General features: G+C 48.1%; 1 protein-coding gene across 2 annotated transcripts in view; it reads left to right on the plus strand.

The window, feature by feature from the left end:
* Positions 1–3,366: 3,366 nt before the first annotated feature.
* The window catches only part of DNAJA3 (DnaJ heat shock protein family (Hsp40) member A3), a 29,967-nt gene continuing 13,201 nt past the window's right edge, over positions 3,367–20,132 (plus strand). Inside the window, exons 1-5 of one of the 2 annotated variants that reach the window (XM_047713412.1) lie at positions 3,367–3,607; positions 7,061–7,194; positions 11,001–11,084; positions 11,880–12,080; positions 13,122–13,274. In XM_047713412.1, the coding sequence (XP_047569368.1) occupies positions 3,397–3,607; positions 7,061–7,194; positions 11,001–11,084; positions 11,880–12,080; positions 13,122–13,274 (783 nt within the window). In that variant the 5' untranslated portion in view covers positions 3,367–3,396. The remainder of the gene's footprint in view (positions 3,608–7,060; positions 7,195–11,000; positions 11,085–11,879; positions 12,081–13,121; positions 13,275–20,132) is intronic. The other variant, XM_047713413.1, reaches the window with a different exon arrangement.

Below are 20,132 nucleotides of genomic sequence, written 5' to 3' on the forward strand. Positions count from 1 at the left end.
ATACAGGAATAGTCTTTGCCTTACCTCTCAGGACTGTGACCAAAATAGAAAATATGACAAAGCTCTTTGTGAACTAGAAAGAGAATGTTCTGAACAAAGCTGCATTTTTCAGATCTCTCCATAGCCACCAAGTCTGAAATTGGTCCCACAAAATCTCAAGCATGATGAGCCCAAACAACAGTGACTCATCATCTTTCTCCCCAAACCAGCTCCTTCCCTGGGGTTTTCAGCTTGGTGTTAGGGGAACAGAAAGAAGCTTATTCATTGTCCCCCCAACCAATTATCCAATCAAGGTAATCTCTGTTGTGAAGATTTCCAGAGCTTTGTAACTTACCCGTGTTTACTAATTGTATCATCTCCTGCTTCTCTATCGTGACTAGCATGAAGGGGACCTCGTATAGGACCTAGGCTGATTTCACCAGGGCATCGTTCTGGTAGCTTCCCAAAAAAACCAGTTTCTTCTCCTTCAGTAGTCACCAGCACTTACTCCATTTCCCGGGGATTCTCTACTTCCTGAGAGGGAAAGCAGACTCCCCAGCAATCAGCCTTCCTGCTATCCCCCAAAACAAGAACACACTCCCCCTTTTAGTGTGATTTTTTAGTATTAATCATTATGGGGAAATGGATAGGGGGAGAACTAAAATACCAAAATATGAGGAAGTTACAAAGCTGACAAAGTTTTCATATTAGTGAGCCCTCCGCTGGCTCCTAACTAACTCTGAGGTGGTAAATGAAAGTCCTTTAGCCTCTTCTTGTCAACGTTTATTCCTGAAAGTTTTACTTCTCATACAGCACCCTCCCCCACTCTTCCCCCTAGGTTTTGGGTTCCTCGTGGCCAAGTAACTGTGCCTGAGTTCTGCTTGGTATTCTCAGTGGTTAGCACAGGGCCTGGCACGTAGGGCTAAGATATATTGAGCACTTACTACGGGCTAAATACTGTATGAAGTCTTCATGTGGATTATCTCACTCATTCCTCAGACGATCCTTCGAGGCAGTTACCATTATGTCCCCATTTTAGAGAAAGGAAACTGAGGCACAGGGAGGTAAAGGAAGTTGCCCAAGAACACACAGCTGATAAGTGGCAGAGCTGGGATTCATTCCCAGGCACTCTGACTCCAGGGCCCATACTCTTAACCACTATGCTGAAGACATTTAAATAATTGGCTGAACATATTAAATAAACTCTTATCTCCACTTCCCATGTCATGACCACCTCTGCCTTGTTTCTCTAAAATGCCTCCTCTCTAGGTTCCTTAGCCCAAACTCTCAACTACTCCTTACATTTTACAATAGTCTTGTAACTTTTTCATTAGACTGGTGGTTTTTATTTTTAAGATTTTATTGATTCACTTGAGAGAGAGAGTGAGAGAGCACAAGTGAGGAGTGCAGAGAAGTAGAGGGAGAAGGAGAAGCAGACTCCCCGCTGAGCAGGGGCACTGGGGCACCGTCCCAGGCGCCCCAAACCAGTGTTGTTGTTGTTGTTGTTGTTTTTAAGATTTAATTTATTTATTTGACACAGAGATCACAAGTAGGCAGAGAGGCAGGCAGAGAGAGAAGGGGGGAAGCAGGCTCCTCACTGAGCAGATAGCCCGATGGAGGCTCAATCCCAGGACCCTGAGATCATGACCTGAGCCGAAGGCAGAGGTTCAACCCACTGAGCCACCCAGGTGCCCTGGGACCAGTGGTTTTTAAACCTTCTTTGAATCTCAGAACCTGTGGAGAATCTTATCAATGAAAGCTATGGCTATTACCCAGATTAACATCCACATCCACAAAAATTTGAGCACAATGGGCAGAAGGGGCAAGGAACACACATCATCTTTTTTTTTTTAAATATTTTATTTATTTATTTGACAGAGAGATCACAAGTAGGCAGAGAGGCAGGCAGAGAGAGGGGTGGGGAAGCAGGCTCCCTGCCCAGCAGAGAGCCCAATGAGGGGCTCAATCCCAGGACCCTGAGATCACGACCCCAGCAGAAGGCGGAGGCTTAACCCACTGAGCCATCCAGGTGCCCCAAGCACACATCATCTTTTTTTTTTTTTTAAGATTTTATTTATTTATTTGACAGAGAGAAATCACAAGTAGGCAGAGAGGCAGGCAGAGAGAGAGGAGGAAGCAGGCTCCCCGCTGAGCAGAAAGCCCGATGTGGGGCTCGAACCCAGGACCTGGGATCATGACCTGAGCCGAAGGCAGCGGCTTAACCCACTGAGCCACCCAGGCGCCCCCAAGCACACATCATCTTAAACCCATCAGTGAACCCTCAGGTTCCCTTCTTATTGTTTGGGGGTGGCAGCCCGGGGTGTGTGTGTAAGTTGAAATTCCTTGGTAAGGCTTACTAGACCAGGTTTACCTGTCTAGCCTCATCTCCAGTCACACACCCCAAGTTTAGGGCTTAAACCTACTGACCAACCCCTTTCACACCTCTAAGACATCTGCTTTTGAAGTTCCTTCTCCTTGGAACACTTTCCCCTCCACCCCTACCTGACGCACTTGCCATCAAAGTCCAACTAGAATGTTACCTCTCAGATGCCTTCCCTAACACTCCAGGCCCTCCAATTTGTTTAAAAAACTCGTCGCCTCTAACATTGTTTATATCTATGACAGCACTGATCGTGTTATGTTAATTGCTAAGGACCCAGTCTCCCTCGATTCATCATTTGCTCCCCCAGAGCAGCGACGGCATGTCATTCATGGGTTTGGACCCCCCCCCCCCCGTAGTCTAGAAGAACGTGCGTGACACACAGTAGGTGCTCCCAAGGTTTATTACATTGGTTTGTGCGGGGCTCGGCTCTCCCTCCGCGACTGGCAAGTTCATTGCAGACTTGGAGGAGACCAACATGCTTAGGACAGAACCTAGTGGTCCAAGTCCGCCCAGTGAGGAATCTGCCAGAGAGAAAGTGAGCCTGAGGCCAGGCTTTGGAAGTAGGGCAGAGGCCCCGCGCGCTCCCGCCGGCGCAAGGTGAGTAACACTCACGCAAGATTTTGAGTTTCGGGTCGGGAGGAAGACGCGCACTGCATGCTGGGATCTGCGCGACTGACAGCCGCACTGCACGGCGGGATTTGTAGTCCCGCCCTTCACCGGGACACTGGGAAGTGACACCTGGCTACTGTCAACCACGTTTTTACACAGATAAGGTACAATCTTGGCCATACAGCACAGAATGATGAGGTTTTTTTAGGGCCGGTATACCTAGTTTCACTCTTCAGAGTAAATCTCATTTCGGCGGTGGCTACCAGAAAGGCGCATTGGAGTGCTGCTGCACGTGCGCAACGCGTGCGTCCGTGCGAGCGCGCGCATCGGGCCCCGCCTCCGGAAGTACCGTCTCTGCGGCCTCTCACTGTCCTCGCGATGCCTCCTTGAGCCGGGTGGCGCAGGCGCGGTGTCCCTCGGCGAAGATGGCGGCGCGGTGCTCCACACGCTGGCTGCTGGTGGCGGTGGGGACCCCGCGGCTGCCGGCTGCAGCGGGGAGAGGAGCCCCGCCGCCCAGGGGGGGTGTGGTGGGGGCTTCGCTGGGGCAAAAGCTGAACGTCACTACCTTCGCGCCTTCCTTTGGAGCGCGGGGCTCCGGGGCGCTGCTGACATTGAGACCCGGTGTCAGCTTCAAAGGTGAGGGCAGGTTCTAGAGCCCGAGTGTGGGATCGCTAAGACCCGTAATGGAGTGACTCGATCCGGCTACGGGGGTGGCGGGGTGGAGCTTGTTTCTGACCTGAATGCGGAATTGCTTGGAGAGACTGACAAGCGGGAGGCAGAGAGGCCCAAATGGCTTCTTAGAAGCGGTGAACCAGGGAGAGCTGCATGGAGCCCCGGCGGCGGTAGTGAAACGTTCTGTAGGCCCACAACCTTCACTTCTCTGTCAACATTTCTAGAAGCCTCTTTCCGGCCCGCCGCTGCTGCGATACCCTGTTCTGTTCCCGTCTCCTCCCTTCACCTTCTGGCCGGACAGGAGGAGATATTTGTTATTTGGTGAGCACCTGTTATGGTGCTAGGTACTTTGTGCCCCATTTCGCTTGATGGTAACAATCTTGCCGGAAGGCTGTCGTCATTCTCATTTTAAAGAACGGGAAACTGAGGTCACAAAGGTAGATGAGAAGAGTCGTCCCAAACCCAGAGCTGTCCTTTAATAGCTTATGCTCCTTCTACCATATGTTTTTAGCTGAAGGGCACACTTAACAGTCTTTCCTAAATCCTTAAACTGGTGATTGTGATAAAAATACAAACTAACATTGAGCACTTTCCACGTAGGAGGCGTAGATCATTTCCATGTGATAGACACTGTTGCTATTCCATTGTGTAAAGAAACTTAAGCCTAGGTGTTCAGCAGTTTGTAGAATGTGACAAAACAGAAAGATGGTGGAACCTTGATTTAAATAAAGCCAGCTTTCTTAATTGCTGGAGGTGATACTGAATTAATACGTATTAAGCCTCTAAGTGTTCAGCATTGATGGTTCTGCTCTGTGTTGCATGACTTCCACTATAGTGAAAGAAAGAAGGAGGAAACACTGAACCAACCATGTGTCTGAATTGTACTCTTGGCTGGGTTCCCTAGTCATTCTCCAGTCTGATGATCTTGCCCCCTTCCTGGATAGCCTCAACACCCCTGGGTGTGTTTTGTGTTTCTATTAATTTTAAGTGGTCTCCCAGGCCTCCATAGTTTGTTGCTATTGTTGAGAACACTTTCTCCTGTAAAGCCCAGCGGTTCCCTGCTGTGTGCATGATAAAATCTCTGGGCTCCTTAGCATAGCTCAAGGGCCCTTCGGTCATTCCTAGCCCTCATTAATCATCAGGAGCCTCATGATCTCTAACCACCCCTCTACATGCGTAAAATCTAGTTACATCACACGTTACTAAATGCACAAGGACTTTGCTGTGAACCAAAGGTGATAGGTGATTTAGCAGCCAAGTGAGACACTTTAGAGCAGTAAAGGGGAAGCTGTTGGAAATACCATCAGGACTGTAGGTGTAATTTGGGTGGATTCAAACCATTCCTTAGCCTGGTTAATTTCTACAGCTTAACAGTGTCTGCCTTAAAAAACCTTTCCAGAACTCTTTCAGTTGGATCATCAGTGGTTCTCAACTGGGGTTGATTTTGCCCTCCGCAGAACATTTGGTAATATGTGGAGACATTTTTAGTTGCCAGCGTGTGGCCAGGGGAGAGGGGGAGTAGAGTGTGCTACTTAAAAGTAGTTGGCTAGGGTGCTGCTGAATATCCCTTGACACATAGGTATTTTAATTGGCCAGGGATGCCATAACAAAGAACCACATTTATTCTCACAGTTCTAGAGGCTAGAAGTCCAAGATCAGTGTTTAGGAGGGTTGTCTTTAAAGACCCTACTTCCAATAACTGTCACATTCTGAGGCACTGGGAATTAGGGCCTCAACAGGTGAATTGGGGGTGCATAACAATAGGAAAGTCCCACCACCAGGAGGAATCCAATCCCATCATCAACAACGTGCAATTGAGAAACCCTGATTAGGTGACTCTTTGTATGTGACTCTGCACGTCCTTGTGTACTAATAATCTCCTTGCACACTGCCTCCACACTCGCCTGCAGGACTGTAAGCTCCTTGAGAGTGCTGGCTTTGGCCTTTTTCTTCATCTTGTATTCTCAGTGCCTGCTACAGTGTTAAGATCTTGAATATCTGTAAGCTCCAGAATGGCATTTCCTTTGAATGGTCTGCTGCCTATTCCCAGTGCAGAACCCAGTGCCTGGCAAGTAGTAAATGCTAAATGAGTATTTGCTGAATGAATGAATGGGGAATCCAGAAGCTTCTTTGTAGGCAGAAGTTTGACTTGGAAACCTGGAGCTGTCATGACTTTTATGCCTTAACGAGTCTCCCTTTCACCCCCAGCCCTGCACTCTCTATCTTTGGTTGTCACAGGATTTGGGGGTTAGGCAGGGCTCAAGGTGTGGGGCAGCTCCCCCTGTTTCACTTGGTGACAGACCAGCCCAGCTTAGTCGACCACATGCACAGAGTGCAGTCAAGGGGGTGCAGAGTGTGTCTGCTGATGGCTGTTCTCTTGGTACTGATGCCAGAAGCATGAAAGGGCATATGGCTGCCTGCGTTGGGCATTGACCCATTAGCTGCTCTGGGGTGATCAGGTTCAGGCATAGGGCCTTTTAACCCTGTGTGTCTATATAGATGTATTGTTTTTTTTTTTTTTTAAGATTTTATTTATTTATTTGACAGAGAGAGATCACATGTAGACAGAGAGGCAGGCAGAAAGAGGGAGGGAAGCAGGCTCCCCGCTGAGCAGAGAGCCCGATGCGGGACTCGATCCCAGGACCCTGAGATCATGACCCGAGCCGAATGCAGCGGCTTAACCCACTGAGCCACCCAGGCGCCCCTAGATGTATTGTTTTTAGGGGAAGGGCAACACTTTTATCAGATACTCTTAGATCTGTGACTTTGAACACTAAGAACTATTTCTTTAGTACAGTGGTTCTCAAATTCAGCATGTGGCAGAATCATCACCTGGAGGGCTTGTTAAATATAGGCTACTGTACTCCAGAGTTTCTGACTCACGTCTGGGGTGGGGCCTAAAAATGGGCCTTTCCAACAAGTTGATGGTGCCGCTGGTCCAGGCACCACCCTCCGAGAGCCACCCCAGAAGCAGATCCCCAAGGTTGTGTGGTGGAGGGAAGGAACGTGGAGAATTGTTAAGCATTAAGGGAGACAACGCATGTGAAGGTACCTGCTACAGTGCAGGTGCTTGCGTAGTGTAAGAGTGGGATTAGGTTCCTTCTTCATTGTCCCGCAGGTCCAGTCTGTGTCTGGGGTGCCGCTCCTTTGGTGGTGTAGTGGGGGTACCACCTCATTGTCTTGTGGTCCAGCAGAATCAGCCCTGCCCAGTGGTGTTTGTTTTATATTCAATGCCTCCAGTGGCTTTGTCCATTTTCGAAGTGCAGTGAGTTAGGTCTCCAGAGGGCTTGGAGGAAAGCCGACTCCAAAGCTGTGACCTCTGTTCCTTCACAGGTATAACCTGGCTGGCTGTTTACTCACAATTTCCTTTTGTTGAGCACATTCCCAGGGTGATTTTCTTTCTTTTTTCTTTTCTAGGAGTAAGAAGTTACCCTTTTGTTTGCACTGCCTCCTTCCATACAAGCTCCCCTTTGGGCAAAGAGGATTATTACCAGATACTAGGAGTGCCCCGAAATGCCAGCCAGAAGGAGATCAAGAAAGCCTATTACCAGGTCTGTATGGAAGCCAGATTTTAGGGACAAGACTGTAGAAGGGATGCTGTTGGTCTAGTCTGCTCACCAGTGAGCCACAGCTGCCCACACGTATGGGTTCCATGAGGCTGACAGTGTAGAATGAGATGAGAACAGTGGGTGTTGCTGGACTGTTCCTCAGCCACATTGGGCCCTGCTCATTAATACTTCAGAAGAAAGATAGGCAGAACCAAAGATTTTTTTTTTTTAAGATTTTATTTGTTTATTTGATAGAGAGAAAGATCTCAAGTAGACAGAGAGGCTAGCAGAGGAAGAGGAGGGGAGCAGGCTCCCTGCTGAGCAGAGAGCCTGATATGGGTCTCGATCCCTAGACCCTCAGATCATGACCTTAGCCGAAGGCAGAGGCTTAACCTGCTGAGCCACCCAGGCACCCCCACCAAAGATTTTTCTTTTCTTTTTTTTTTAAGATTTACCTATTTATTTGAGAGAACGCATGTGTACACTCACAGCAGGGCGGGGCAGAGGGAGTGGGAGAGAGAGGATTTCAAGCAGACTCCCCACTGAGCATGAAGCCCGACGTGGGGCTTGATCTCATGGACCCTGAGCCCAAGAGTTGGATGCTTATTCAGCTGAGCCACTCAGGTGCCTTGTTTGCTTCCCCTTTTTTGCTGTTTACCGGGAGTGCTGCTGGGAACATCCACGTGTAGGTTTTGTGTAGATCGATGTTTTCATTCCTCGTGAGTATGTTCGTATACCTAGGAGTAGAATTGATGGGTCACCGTGATTAAATCCGTGGTTAACCTCTTGAGGACTGCCGGACTATTCCAAAACGGCCGCACCATTTTACGTTCCCACCATCAGAGGGTTCTGACTTCTCCACACCCACAGCGACTCTTGTTCTTGTCTGTCCTTTCGAGTACAGCCACCCTAGTGAGTGTGAAGTGGGGTCTCACTGTGGTTTTAATTTGCTTTTCAGTGAAGGGTCAGGACGCTGAGCACCTTCCCACGTGCTTGTTGGCCGTTTGCTGGATGTGTATTCAGGTTCTTTGTCCGTTCCTGAGTTGTAATGGAATGAGCAAGGGCATGGGCGTAGGAAGCAGAGACCCTGGTTTGGGATAGTGAATAACTTGTTCTCCTTTTGAGCTGGAGGGCAGGATACCTGAGGTAAGAGTGGGAGAGGAGTGAAGTGGTGGAGGCTGGGGCCAAATTAGCGGGAAACATGAGGCTGTTCTCCTAGAAACTTAAGAGAGAGCAGGGAGGGGCACCTGGCTGGCTCAGCTGGTGGAGCGTGACCTCTTAATCTTGGGGTCACGAGTTTGAGCTGCACGTTGGGTTTAGAGATAACTTAAACATAATAAAATCTTTAATATTCAGGAAAAAAAGAGAGTAGGGAACCATTCAAGTCTTTAGGTGTGGAAGTGAAAAGACCTGGTAAACCTGCACAGTTTAAAGATGGACATGTTTAAAGTAGCCTTTATAGGGAAATTTCTGGGGTCAGACCTTGATGAAAGCTTTGGGGGTATTGCATCATTTTTTCCTCCTGACAGGCTTGGAGAGGTTATGACATACAGCCAAGGCTCCATCAGTCAATACGTGTTGTTCATGAGACTGAAATACCACAAAAGATCTCTTTTCCTTAAGCTAATCTCATGAGTATACTGCCGTGTCTTGCCTTGGCTTCTGGGACCAGCTTTGTGTCCCACGATGATCTACTGGCTGTCCCTGGAGACCCTGGTTTGGGGTTCACGCCAGCCTCTGGCCGGCCTCCATGAGCTGGTGTGAGGACCGGCGTCTCCAGAAGCAGGCTGAGTTTGGAGGCACCAGTGGCGCTGTACTCTGCAATGGCGGAGCTTCTCCTGCTGCTGCCTTTGTTCTGTCTTCCTGGCTTTGGGGAGTGGGTGGGTGTTTCTGGCAACCTGCCAGCACCCTCCATCCTCCTGGAAACCAAAGTTGGGCAGCACATGACCAGTTCTTTCTTTGCAGGCTTAGTGACTTGTATTGCTTTCTTTTGCTACTGTGGAAGATCGAGGGCTCTTTGATTCTTAGTGTGAAGGACTCTGTGGGGTCCATTATTTGAAGGCTGATTTGTAAAAGAGGGTTAAAGTGACCCGTGAGCCAAAAGCAGAGAGTTAGGCTTACTCTAATGAAGACTCTTCACTGATGAGGGCTGTTGGTCATGGTACACTCCACCTTGGCTGAAAGCAAGTTCCCCATCATAGAAAATAATCCTGTCATGTGTCTCAGGCTTGGATCATGACCTGACACCCCCCCCTTTTTTTTAAATTGTAAAGTCTGTTTAAACTACGTTAAAATGTACCCTGCCCCCCTTTGAAACCATATGAATCTCACATGATCATGTTTGTTTGTCTAAAATGTGACCGTTTCGTGCTGTTTGTTGTCCTTGTGTCTCCAGCATGACCCATGATTTCACACAGCCCTCTGATGTGTCCTAGTACTTTCTTGAATTTGACCTCCTTTGGGTCCTCATTTGGCACTCTGAGCTGTGACACTGTTGTGTCTTTACTCGGCACGAACGCGCTCTTATGTGTGACACCTCCCCTTGTTCCTTTCACCGTGGACTCAGTGCCTCACGTGTGAGCTCTGAGGTTGTCCGCTTCAGCGCTGTGTTTCACAGCAGTCATCCTGATGATTTGGGGTGTACTGATAGCAGTAAGCGTTCGCTCATCATTGAAAATCTTCAGTCCGTGCTCGCTTCGGCAGCACATATACTAAAATTGAAAATCTTCAGTCCCAGTCAGAACTCCTTAGGTGCCCCCACCTCCTGCACACGTCCTTCTGCTCCCTTCTGTGTTCTAAAAATAGCTGACGTCGAATGTTACTGCGTGCCATGCCTTGTGCTTGCTTTATTTTTATTATTGATTTATTATTGTCATTTTTATTTTTTTATTACGTTCCGTTAGCCAGCATATAGTGCATCATTAGTTTTCGATGTGGCATTCAGTGATTCGGTAGTTGCATATATAACGCGCAGTGGCCTTGTGCTCATTTTAGAATATATTTATCTCATTTTATCCCCACCACAGCCCTGTGAAGTAGGTACCGTTACTGTCATTTTCCAGATGAGTATGTGCTCGGTGACATTCTGCCCAAGGTCGCAGAGCTAGCAGACAGTGGCCCTGGGCGCTCTGACCCTGAGGCCGTGTGCGTAGCTTCCCGCCCCCAGACTGCGGCCAGCGGCTCGGGGTGTCAGAGCCACGCGGCTTCTCCAGTAAGCTTTGGCATCCTGAGCACCGCCGTCCCTCACTCGAGGGAGCTGCGGTAAGCCAGACTCTGCAGCCCGGCCCGCATGGTGAACCGCCTACTGTGCGCACAGCACGGCTCGGAGCAGCCAGAAGGGCACCTTCGCTTTAGAGCGGCTCCGGCTCTTCAAAAGCACAGAGGAGTATACAGTGGAAAGTCTCCCTCCTTCTCGTTCATTTACACCCTCCCTGTTGCAGTCGGCGTCACCAGCTCATTAGTGTTCAGCCAAAAGAGCTGATCAGCTGGTACGTAGTTTCTGCTCCTCTTCTGTAGACAGTAGTCTGGCAGACACACCGTTTCTCTGCTGCTTTCGTAAAGGTGCCCTAGTTGAAGGGATCGGTTGTTATTTTTGATAGATATTTGTTGTGGTTGAACAACAAACGTGTTTATGCTTCAGATTTGAAGAGACTGGTTTATTTTAAAGCCTTAAGCCTTTTTTTCAGAATTGCTGTGGGTCACAAAATCTTAAACAACTGCTGTAAAGGAGGTGAGATTGGGACTGTCACTTGGGTTCCAGTGTTGGTCATCATCTTGTGTCCATAGTAATTCACCGTTTCCTCCCTTAGCTGGCCAAGAAATACCACCCAGACACAAATAAGGACGATCCCAAAGCCAAGGAGAAGTTCTCCCAGCTGGCAGAAGCCTACGAGGTAACACGACGTGCCTGTGTGTGCAGCTGCTGTCACTCAGCTGCTCGTGTGGTTCCGAGTGTGCAGCACAGGGTGGCCTGACGTGTCGTGAGGTCCCCTGTGAAGGCTGCATTCCCCACGCCAGATTACCTCCATGAAGATCCCCAGGCCTCCCGCTAGATCCCGCTTGGCTTCTCGTAGAAAACAGGATCTAATCATCTGTATTAACAGAGCTCCCAGGTCGCCTGGCTTTGTAGCCCGCTCTAGGCGCTCCTGGTACGATTAATTAATCCCACACATTTGATGACCCCCTTACTTAAGGCATCACTGTCTCGTGGGGCTGGTGAGGATGGTAAAAGTAGAAGGCATCCCTTAAGGAATTTGAAATGTAATCAGAGGGATGAAGCACGGATTTGTGGACGACTGCTGAGCCATTCCAGAGGGACCTTCTCCCCAGACTTGGAGCACCTGAGGGGTTCAGGCTGTGTGGAGTATCGTGTATTTGCTCTTCGTGTGTGTGTGTGTGTGTGTGTGTGTGTGCATGCATCCCCCCTGCTGTGTGTGTGCGTGTGTGTGCGCGCGCGCATGCATCACCTCAGCTGTTGGGGAGCAAGTCACAAACATCTCTCTTCTTCAGTCTCCCAGTGTGTGTTTTCTAAGAACAAAAACATTCTTTTGCATGACCACAGTACATTTGTCAAAACCAAGAGATTTAATGTTGCCGCAATCCCCTTATCTGTAGTTGGCATGCACGCTTGTCTGTGCTCTGGGCTTTGGGAGACTCGGAAGGGCCTGACTGCTGGGCCTTTCTGGTAGGTGCTGAGCGACGAAGTGAAGAGGAAGCAGTATGATGCGTACGGCTCCGCTGGCTTCGATCCTGGGGCCGGCAGCTCCGGACAGAGCTACTGGAAGGGAGGCCCCACTGTCGACCCAGAGGAGCTCTTCAGGAAGATCTTTGGCGAATTCTCGTCATCTTCTTTTGGAGATTTCCAGAGTGTCTTCACTCAGCCTCAGGAGGTAAGCTCCTTGTCTTAAAGAATCACTCCCTCACATTTTAGCTGCTCGGCGTGAGGCAAACAGATTTGATCAGTTGCATTTTCTCTAAATAAATAAATAAATGGCATAGCAGCTTCCACAGAATGATCTGGAGGCTGCCATTTTCATAGGAAATCATTCTGTTTAAGTAAAATCCCATAGGTAATATGTGTGCATCCATTTTAACTATATTCTTAGAGCTGCTTAATCGGGCAGCCTAAGGCTGAGGCTCTCAGGGTCCATGACTAGGGTGTAAGTGTTTTATCTCGAAGGCCTGCTATGTTATTCTAGTAGAGCCCAGTCCAATAGGGAGACCCATGGCGTATTTATGTCCTAATAAGACATGATCAGAGTTGAAGAGAGAGGGGGGATGTTTTATGACTTAGCTTATGATTGTGGATCTTTCCAGTTGTCTGTAAGGACTGTGTCCAAATATTACATGTGAACAGTTTGTTGAAAAGTACATTTTCACTTAAAACAAATATTCCCTTTTAAAAACCCTGAGGAGTAGGGCAGAATCACTTGAGTCCCATCCATTCTTACTAGGCCGAGTATAGATGAGTAGAATAGTTAAAAGGTAGAGTAGCTGGGTGAAGAGGTGAGCAGGGGAGCACAGAGGGTTTTTAGTGGAATTTCACGTTCAGTGCAAGTACTCTGGTTTTATAGCAGCGGATGTCTGTTCAGACCTATAGGAGATGCTCCACCACCGGTGGACCTTAATGTAAACTATGGGCCTCGGATGATTAAGATGTGTTTGTATAGGTTCATTCTTGATTTAAAAAAAAATGTATATTCTGGTGAATGATCCTGATAATGGGAGAGGCTGTGCATGTGTGGGGCCGGGTGGGGGTGTATGTGGGACCTCTATACCTCCTTCTCAGTTCTGTAAATGTGAAGCTGCTTTAAAAGAAAAATTAAAGGAACTGGAAACTGCTGACCGTTGCCCTCCTTTATTTTTAAAGTGGAAGGTCATGTTGGTGATTATCAGAAGAAAGATGTCAGGTTGTTCTCTGATTTCTTTAGTACATCATGGAGTTGACGTTCAATCAGGCAGCCAAGGGGGTCAACAAGGAGTTCACCGTGAACATCACTGACACCTGTGAGCGGTGTGACGGCAAGGGGAATGAGCCTGGCACCAAGATGCAGAGCTGCCACTACTGCGGGGGCTCCGGCATGGTAAGAGCCCATCCGGGCCCCATCCTGCTCCTTCCTAGGGGCCTCCTGCCTCTGTCCCACCCACTCTCTTCCTTGTCATCCCGCCATCCCAGGGACAGTTTTCCGACAGTACTTAGTGATCTGAGAGTCCCTAACTTGGTGGGACTGTTTGATCTGTAACCTTCTTCTTTTCCCCTGAGTGCTCTGGCTTGGTCAGTGGGCTGTCTTCTCTGAAAATACATTTGGGGATGTTTTGGTAATTTGAAACCATGGTGTAGGGAGGGAGGTTTAAATTTTGTTTGAAGCATCATCATTTTATCCTCTCTTTTTTAAAGATTTTATTTATTTGAGAGAGAGAGAGCACATCAAGCAGGGGCAGCAGGCAGAGAGAGAGGGAGAAGCAGGCTCCCTCTCTGAGCAAGGGGCCCGATGCGGGCTCCATTCCAGGACCCCGGGATCATGACCGAGCCAAAGGCAGATGCTTAATGGCTGAGCCACCCAGATGCTCTGATACATTTTTTTTTATAATACAAACTTATAGGGACGCCTGGGTGGCTCAGTTGGTTGGACGACTGCCTTCGGCTCAGGTCATGATCCCGGAATCCCGGGATCGAGTCCCACATCAGGCTCCCAGCTCCATGGGGAGTCTGCTTCTCCCTCTGACCTTCTCCTAGCTCATGCTCTCTCTCACTGTCTCTCTCTCAAATAAATAAATAAAATCTTTAAAACCTCTTTTATAATACAAACTTATAGAACCGTATAGAGAGTCACTCCATTATTCCTTACCCGGATCACCAATTGTCAGCCTTCTCTCCCATTTGCTTTGTCATCTGTGGTGTGTATTTTCTTTTCTTTTTTTTTTTTTTTTTAAGATTTTATTTATTTATTTGACAGAGATCACAAGTAGGCAGAGAGGCAGGCAGAGAGAGAGTAGGAAGCAGGCTCCCTGTCGGGCAGAGAGCCTGATGTGGGGCTCAATCCCAGGACCCTGGGATCATGACCTGAGCCAAAGGCAGAGGCTTTAACCCACTGAGCCACCCAGGCTGCCCTGAAGGCAGAGGCTTTAACCCACTGAGCCACCCAGGCGCCCCCAGATTACATGTTTTGTTTTGTTTTTTAATTATTTTTTATTTGACAGAGATCACAAGTAGGCAGAGAGGCAGGCAGAGAGGAGGAAGCAGGCTCCCCGCTGAGCAGAGAGCTGGATGCGGGGCTCGATCCCAGGACCCTGAGATCATGACCTGAGCCAAAGGCAGAGGCTTTAACCCACTGAGCCACCCAGGTGCCCCTCCAGATTACATTTTTTTGATGAAACACCACATCCCTTTCCAGTGGGCCCTGTCAGGAGTCCATTTGTCTTCTTAGTGGTAATGTGACATTTGATCACGGGTAGTTAGTTAAGGTAGTGTCCACTAGGTTTCTTCACTGTAAAGTTACTAATTTTCCCTTTGAAGTTAATGCGGAAGCCGTGGTGCGGCACCCTAACCCTCTGTAAATGTCCAGTTCCTGATCAGACTTTGACCCGGTAGTTGCGGCATCCATTGATCATTCTTGCCAATTCATTATTACTGGAACGGTCGCAAGATGGTGATTTTCTGATCCCAGCATCCCTCTGTGTTTCTTAGTTGGCATTCTCCTGAAAGGAAGAACTTTCTATTCTCCGTTTATGTATTTATCATTCATTTATAGTAGTATAAACTCAGGTATTCTTATTCACCGGGCTGTAATCGGTTTAATTCCTGCCTTCGATATTCAAATTGTTCTTGACTTGGCCTGTGGAGTCCCTTCTAGCTGGGACAGGTCCCTCCTCATTCTTTGAGCACTTCCTACAACAGATAGTCTAGACTCACCTTGTGCTTTTCCTGCCACACCCTTGAGCAATCATTTCTCCAGGGGGTCCTGGTTGCTTCTAGTGTCTCCTGGGATTTAGAAGCCAAGATTTGTGCTCTAGGTGTGCACATGTGTCTGGGGGTTCACTGCTTCTCCACCCTCCCGCAGACAAGGCCAGGCTAAATGTGTGTGTGTGTGCGTGCGTGTGTGCTATACTCCTATCTGTACCTCCTTCCATATTATATTCGCATTATAGGTAGAACTGTACACACACAGGTACACACCTATCCCTCCACCCACCATCGCTCTGACAAACCAGTGAATTCAACCTGGTAATTCCACGTCCGGCCCAACACCACAGGGTTCATCTAGTCTTCTGCCTGTCCATACTTGAAACTTTTTTCTGATAAAGAGAAATCTGGCTTTGATTATCCTTGATATACTTACTCATTTGCTCAACCCTGTAACAGAGAAAGGAGTTTAGAATTACTACTCAGACCACTGTGCAAAATCGTCCTAGTTATTGGTATTTGCTGTTTAGAGTTCTTTTCATCTTTTTTTTTTTTTTTTTAAAGATTATTTATTTATTTATTTATTTGACAGAGAGAGAGATTACAAGCAGGCAGAGAGGCAGGCAGAGAGAGAGGAGGAAGCAGGCTCGTTGCTGAGCAGAGAGCCCGATGCGGGGCTCGATCCCAGGACCCTGAGATCATGACCCGAGCCGAAGGCAGTGGCTTAACCCACTGAGCCACCCAGGCGCCCCAAGAGTTCTTTTCATCTTTTGATTGAATGCGTATAGTTAAAATACTGTGCTCAAAAGTTATTTGGGTCAGGGGGCGCCTGGGTGGCTCAGTGGGTTAAGCCGCTGCCTTCGGTTCAGGTCATGATCTCAGGGTCCTGGAATCAAGCCCCACATAGGGCTCTCTGCTCATTGGGGAGCCTGCTTCTTCCTCTCTCTCTGCCTGCCTCTCTGCCTACTTGTGATCTTTCTCTGTCAAATAAATAAATAAAATCTTTAAAAAAAAAAAAGTTATTTGGGTCAGTTCTTTTCTCCTCCTTTGCCATGATTATATCTCGTGTATTTAACTGTACTTAGGTTTTCATCGATCATGTTTGTATTCCATTAAGCTGGATTCCTGCTGGAGGGGATTGAGAAGTTGTCTACCACCCTCCTTTAAAATCAGTCATTGTGTGTGTCTGCTGGTGTGACGTAGAAGTTGCCTTTGAGGGCAGAAAAGTTCTTAGAAGTAGAAGTCCCTGATAATCTTGTCACTCTAACATTTTAAGTTTGTGTTTGTGCAGTCATTGGTTAGGAGCGTCATTTTTGGGGGCACCTGGGTGGCTTAGCTGGGCATCTGAATGTTGATTTCGGGGCAGACCATAGGCTCAGGGCTCTGCGATTGAGACCCACATTGGGCCCCATGCTCAGGGATGGGGGGGGCAGTCTGCTTGAGATTCTCTCCCTCTGCCCCTCCCCGACTTGCGCATGCATGTGCACACACTCCCTCTCTCCCTTAGATATATCTTAGGGGCCCCTGGTCGGTTCAGTCAGTTAAGTGTCTGCCTTCAGCTCAGGTCATGATCCCAGGGTCCTGGGATTGAGCCCCGCATCGGGCTCCCTGCTCAGTGGAGAGCCTGCTTCTCCCTCTGCCCCTCCCCACCACTCATGCTCTTTCGCTTGCTCTTGCTGTCTCTCAGATTAAAAAAATCTTTAATAAAATTTATTTAAAATAAATCTTAAAAGAAAAGGAACTCCATTTTTGTTTTGTATGTTTGTGAATAGGTAATATATGCAGATTATTTAAAAGTTAGTGGATACAGGGACGCCTGGGTGGCTCAGTGGATTAAAGTCTCTGCCTTCGGCTTGGGTCATGATCTTGGGGTCCTGGGATCGAGCCCTGCATTGGGCTCTCTGCTTAGCAGGGAGCCTGCTTCCTCCTTTCTCTCTGCCTACTTCTCTGCCTACTTGTGATCTCTGTCTGTCAAATAAATAAATTAAATCTTTAAAAAAAAAAAAAGTTAGTGGGTACAATTGGTAAATAGTGCAAAATAAGTGTCTCTCCCATTCTCTGCTATCAGCCATTGTGTTTCCACTCCCCAGAAGCATCCCCTGTCCTCCTGGATGTGTGCATGCGTGTGCACGGTTTCTTATACGAACTGTGTAATACAGTTAGCTCTGTTTGTATCTCAGTATTTATTCTGTTTCTGCTTCTTGGTATATTTGGCAAACACTCTGTGTACACAGCTGCCCCAGGCTGCGTGACCACAGCGGCTCCTTCGCAGATGTGCCGTCTCTTACCTCACCAGGCCCCTATTGGTCTTGTGCTGCTATGTACACCGAGTACTGTCACCTAACACCATTTCTCATGCTCAGCTTGCATCTGTCATGTGTGAGGTTGAACATCTTGAAGATTTGAGGGTCAGTTTTCCTTTATGGCCCTTCAGCCTTTTTGCCTTCTCACTGTTGGGTAATTGGTCTTATTCTGAGGCATTTGTAGAAGCTTTTCATAAATGAAGTCAATTAGTCATTCGTCACTGATCTGAATCATGTATTTTCTATTTTGTCATATCGTTTTGAATGATTTTTCTTGTATGTATGTAATTTCAACAGTTGAGGCTCATACGTGCAGTTTTTCCTCACTTTTCATGTGCTGCAAGTATTTTTCCATGTCTTTGAGTATTTCTGAACATTATTTTTGATGGCCAGTTAAGAGTCCAATGATGGTGTACGCGAAGTTTTGTCTGCAAATCCTCCTGTTGAGAAAAGGGCCGGGCTTACAGCTTGGTGTGCAGCCACGCGGACAGTCCTCCAGAGGGCGCTCTCGGCGAGCATGTACATTCCTGGGGCTACGCTGAGCTGCCGCCACTTGTTACAGATAGTTTCCATTGATTGTTCCCAATGGTCTCTCACTTCGAAGGCCCTTTCTCCAATGCTCTGAACGGCTGTCACTTCTTTAAAAAAAAAAAAGAAATTCTGAGGAGATAGAGATAAGGTAATAAAGCCAAAGTGTATTTCTCTAAAAACATGATGCTTGAGACTAGGAAAAAATATTTGTGATACGTGTGCTAAGGGATTAGGGTTCCTAATATGTAAAGCGCTCCTTCACGATAACGGGGGAAAGACCAGCAGCTCATCAGGAAAACTGGGTAAGGTGAACTGTAGAGGGGATGGCGGGTGGGTGGCCGGTGACCATCTCTCCACGACAGTCGGGGACCTGCCCTGCAGGTAGAAACCAGAAGATGCTCTTGGCTCACCCCCCCAGAGGGCAGGCGTTTCAAAGATGGGTCCAGTCCGTGCCAGCAGGCCTGTGGGACCTGAGCGTGCACGCACCCTGATGGCTCTCTGGCTTGGAGTGGCCGCTGCAGGAGCCGTCAGACCCTCGTGCATGCATCCCTGTGGGGAGCTGGCCTACACACCACACTCGGGGTGCAGCGTGTGTGCAAGGTGTCCCCTGCAGCCTTGTGTATAGTACTGAAGCCTCAGTGACCCACCAGGAGCGAGTGGCCTGAGATAACATGGTGCATCCCGGTCACGGGATGCTGCGTGCTGCTGCGAAGTGCCTTCTGAGATCATTGAATTGTAAAAACGGAAGCAAACCCTACAGTGCGGTGTGCATAGTACTGCCTTGCGGGGACTGCAGACCCGTGGTGCTCACACAGATGGCTCAAAATGCATGTGTCCGGATAAAGTAGGCTGCACAAGCATGTCACCGTGGCTGAGCCTCTGAGGAGGCGCGTGGAACACCTAGGGGACAGGGGTGGGGGGACACTTGACTGTTCACTGCTCCTCCGTTTCTTACTTTAGAATTTGGTACTGTGTGCAAGTAAATATAACACAGTTTTTTTCATCATGTTCAGTTAACCAACATGCAGTGTGTCACTGTTTTTTGATGCGGTGTTCAGCGGTTCGTTAGTTGCGTGTAACAGCCAATGCTCATCACATCACGTGCCCTCCTTAATACCCATCCCTGGGCTACCCCATCTCCCCCACCCCCCTCCCTTCTGTACCCTTGTTTCCTAGAGTCCAGAGGCTCTAACACATAAACTTTTTTTTTTTTTTTTAACACATAAACTTTTAAATATAATAGATTTTGGGGCGCCTGGGTGGCTCAGTGGGTTAAGCTGCTGCCTTCGGCTCAGGTCATGATCCCAGGTCCTGGGTTCAAGCCCCACGTCAGGCTTTCTGCTCAGCAGGGAGCCTGCTTCCTCCTCTCTCTCTGCCTGCCTCTCTGCCTACTTGTGATTTCTCTCTGTCAAATAAATAAATAAAATCTTTAAAAAATAATAAATATAATAGATTTTAAATTAAAAAATTTAAATATAGGGGTGCCTGGGTGGCTCGGTGGGTTAAGCCGCTGCCTTCGGCTCAGGTCATGATCCCAGGTCCTGGGTTCGAGCCCCACATCGGGCTTTCTGCTCAGCAGGGAGCCTGCTTCCTCCTCTCTCTCTGCCTACCTCTCTGCTTACTTGTGATTTCTCTCTGTCAAATAAATAAATAAAATCTTTAAGAAAAAAATTTAAATATAATAATTATTTGTCCCAGCAATTCCACCTTTGGGGATCTGTCTTATAGATTAGAAGCCTCAGAACAACAACAAAAGGACAACAACAAAAAAGCATCAGAACAGAAGGGTATATGTGTAGAGGGTTTCTTCTGTGTTTTGAAATATGTTTTTTTTTTAAGATTTCTATTTATTTGAGAGGGAGAAAGAGCGCGCAAGAGCAGGGGGAGGGAGAAGCAGACTCCTGGGGGAGCAGGGACCCTGGGATCATGACCTGAGCTGAAGGCAGACAGTTAACCCACTGAGCCACTCAGGCGCCCAGGGGCCGCGCTCTTTTTAAGATGTGTTTGCTCAGCTCCCTGGGGTTTCAGGAACCTCTACAGAGAGACACTGTCTCATTTTCCAGACCCAAATAATCAGCTTGGTGATTTGGTGTTGAGAAGTCAGAATGTTCCAGAAGATCAGATTGACAGTGTGAGCCCCTGCCCCTGTACTCATGGGTGGCATGTTTTAGTGTGTTCACAGAGAACACGAGTCTTCATTGTGA

This window comes from Lutra lutra, chromosome 18 (assembly GCF_902655055.1).
Source record: "Lutra lutra chromosome 18, mLutLut1.2, whole genome shotgun sequence".
In the NCBI taxonomy this organism is placed as follows: domain Eukaryota; kingdom Metazoa; phylum Chordata; class Mammalia; order Carnivora; family Mustelidae; genus Lutra; species Lutra lutra.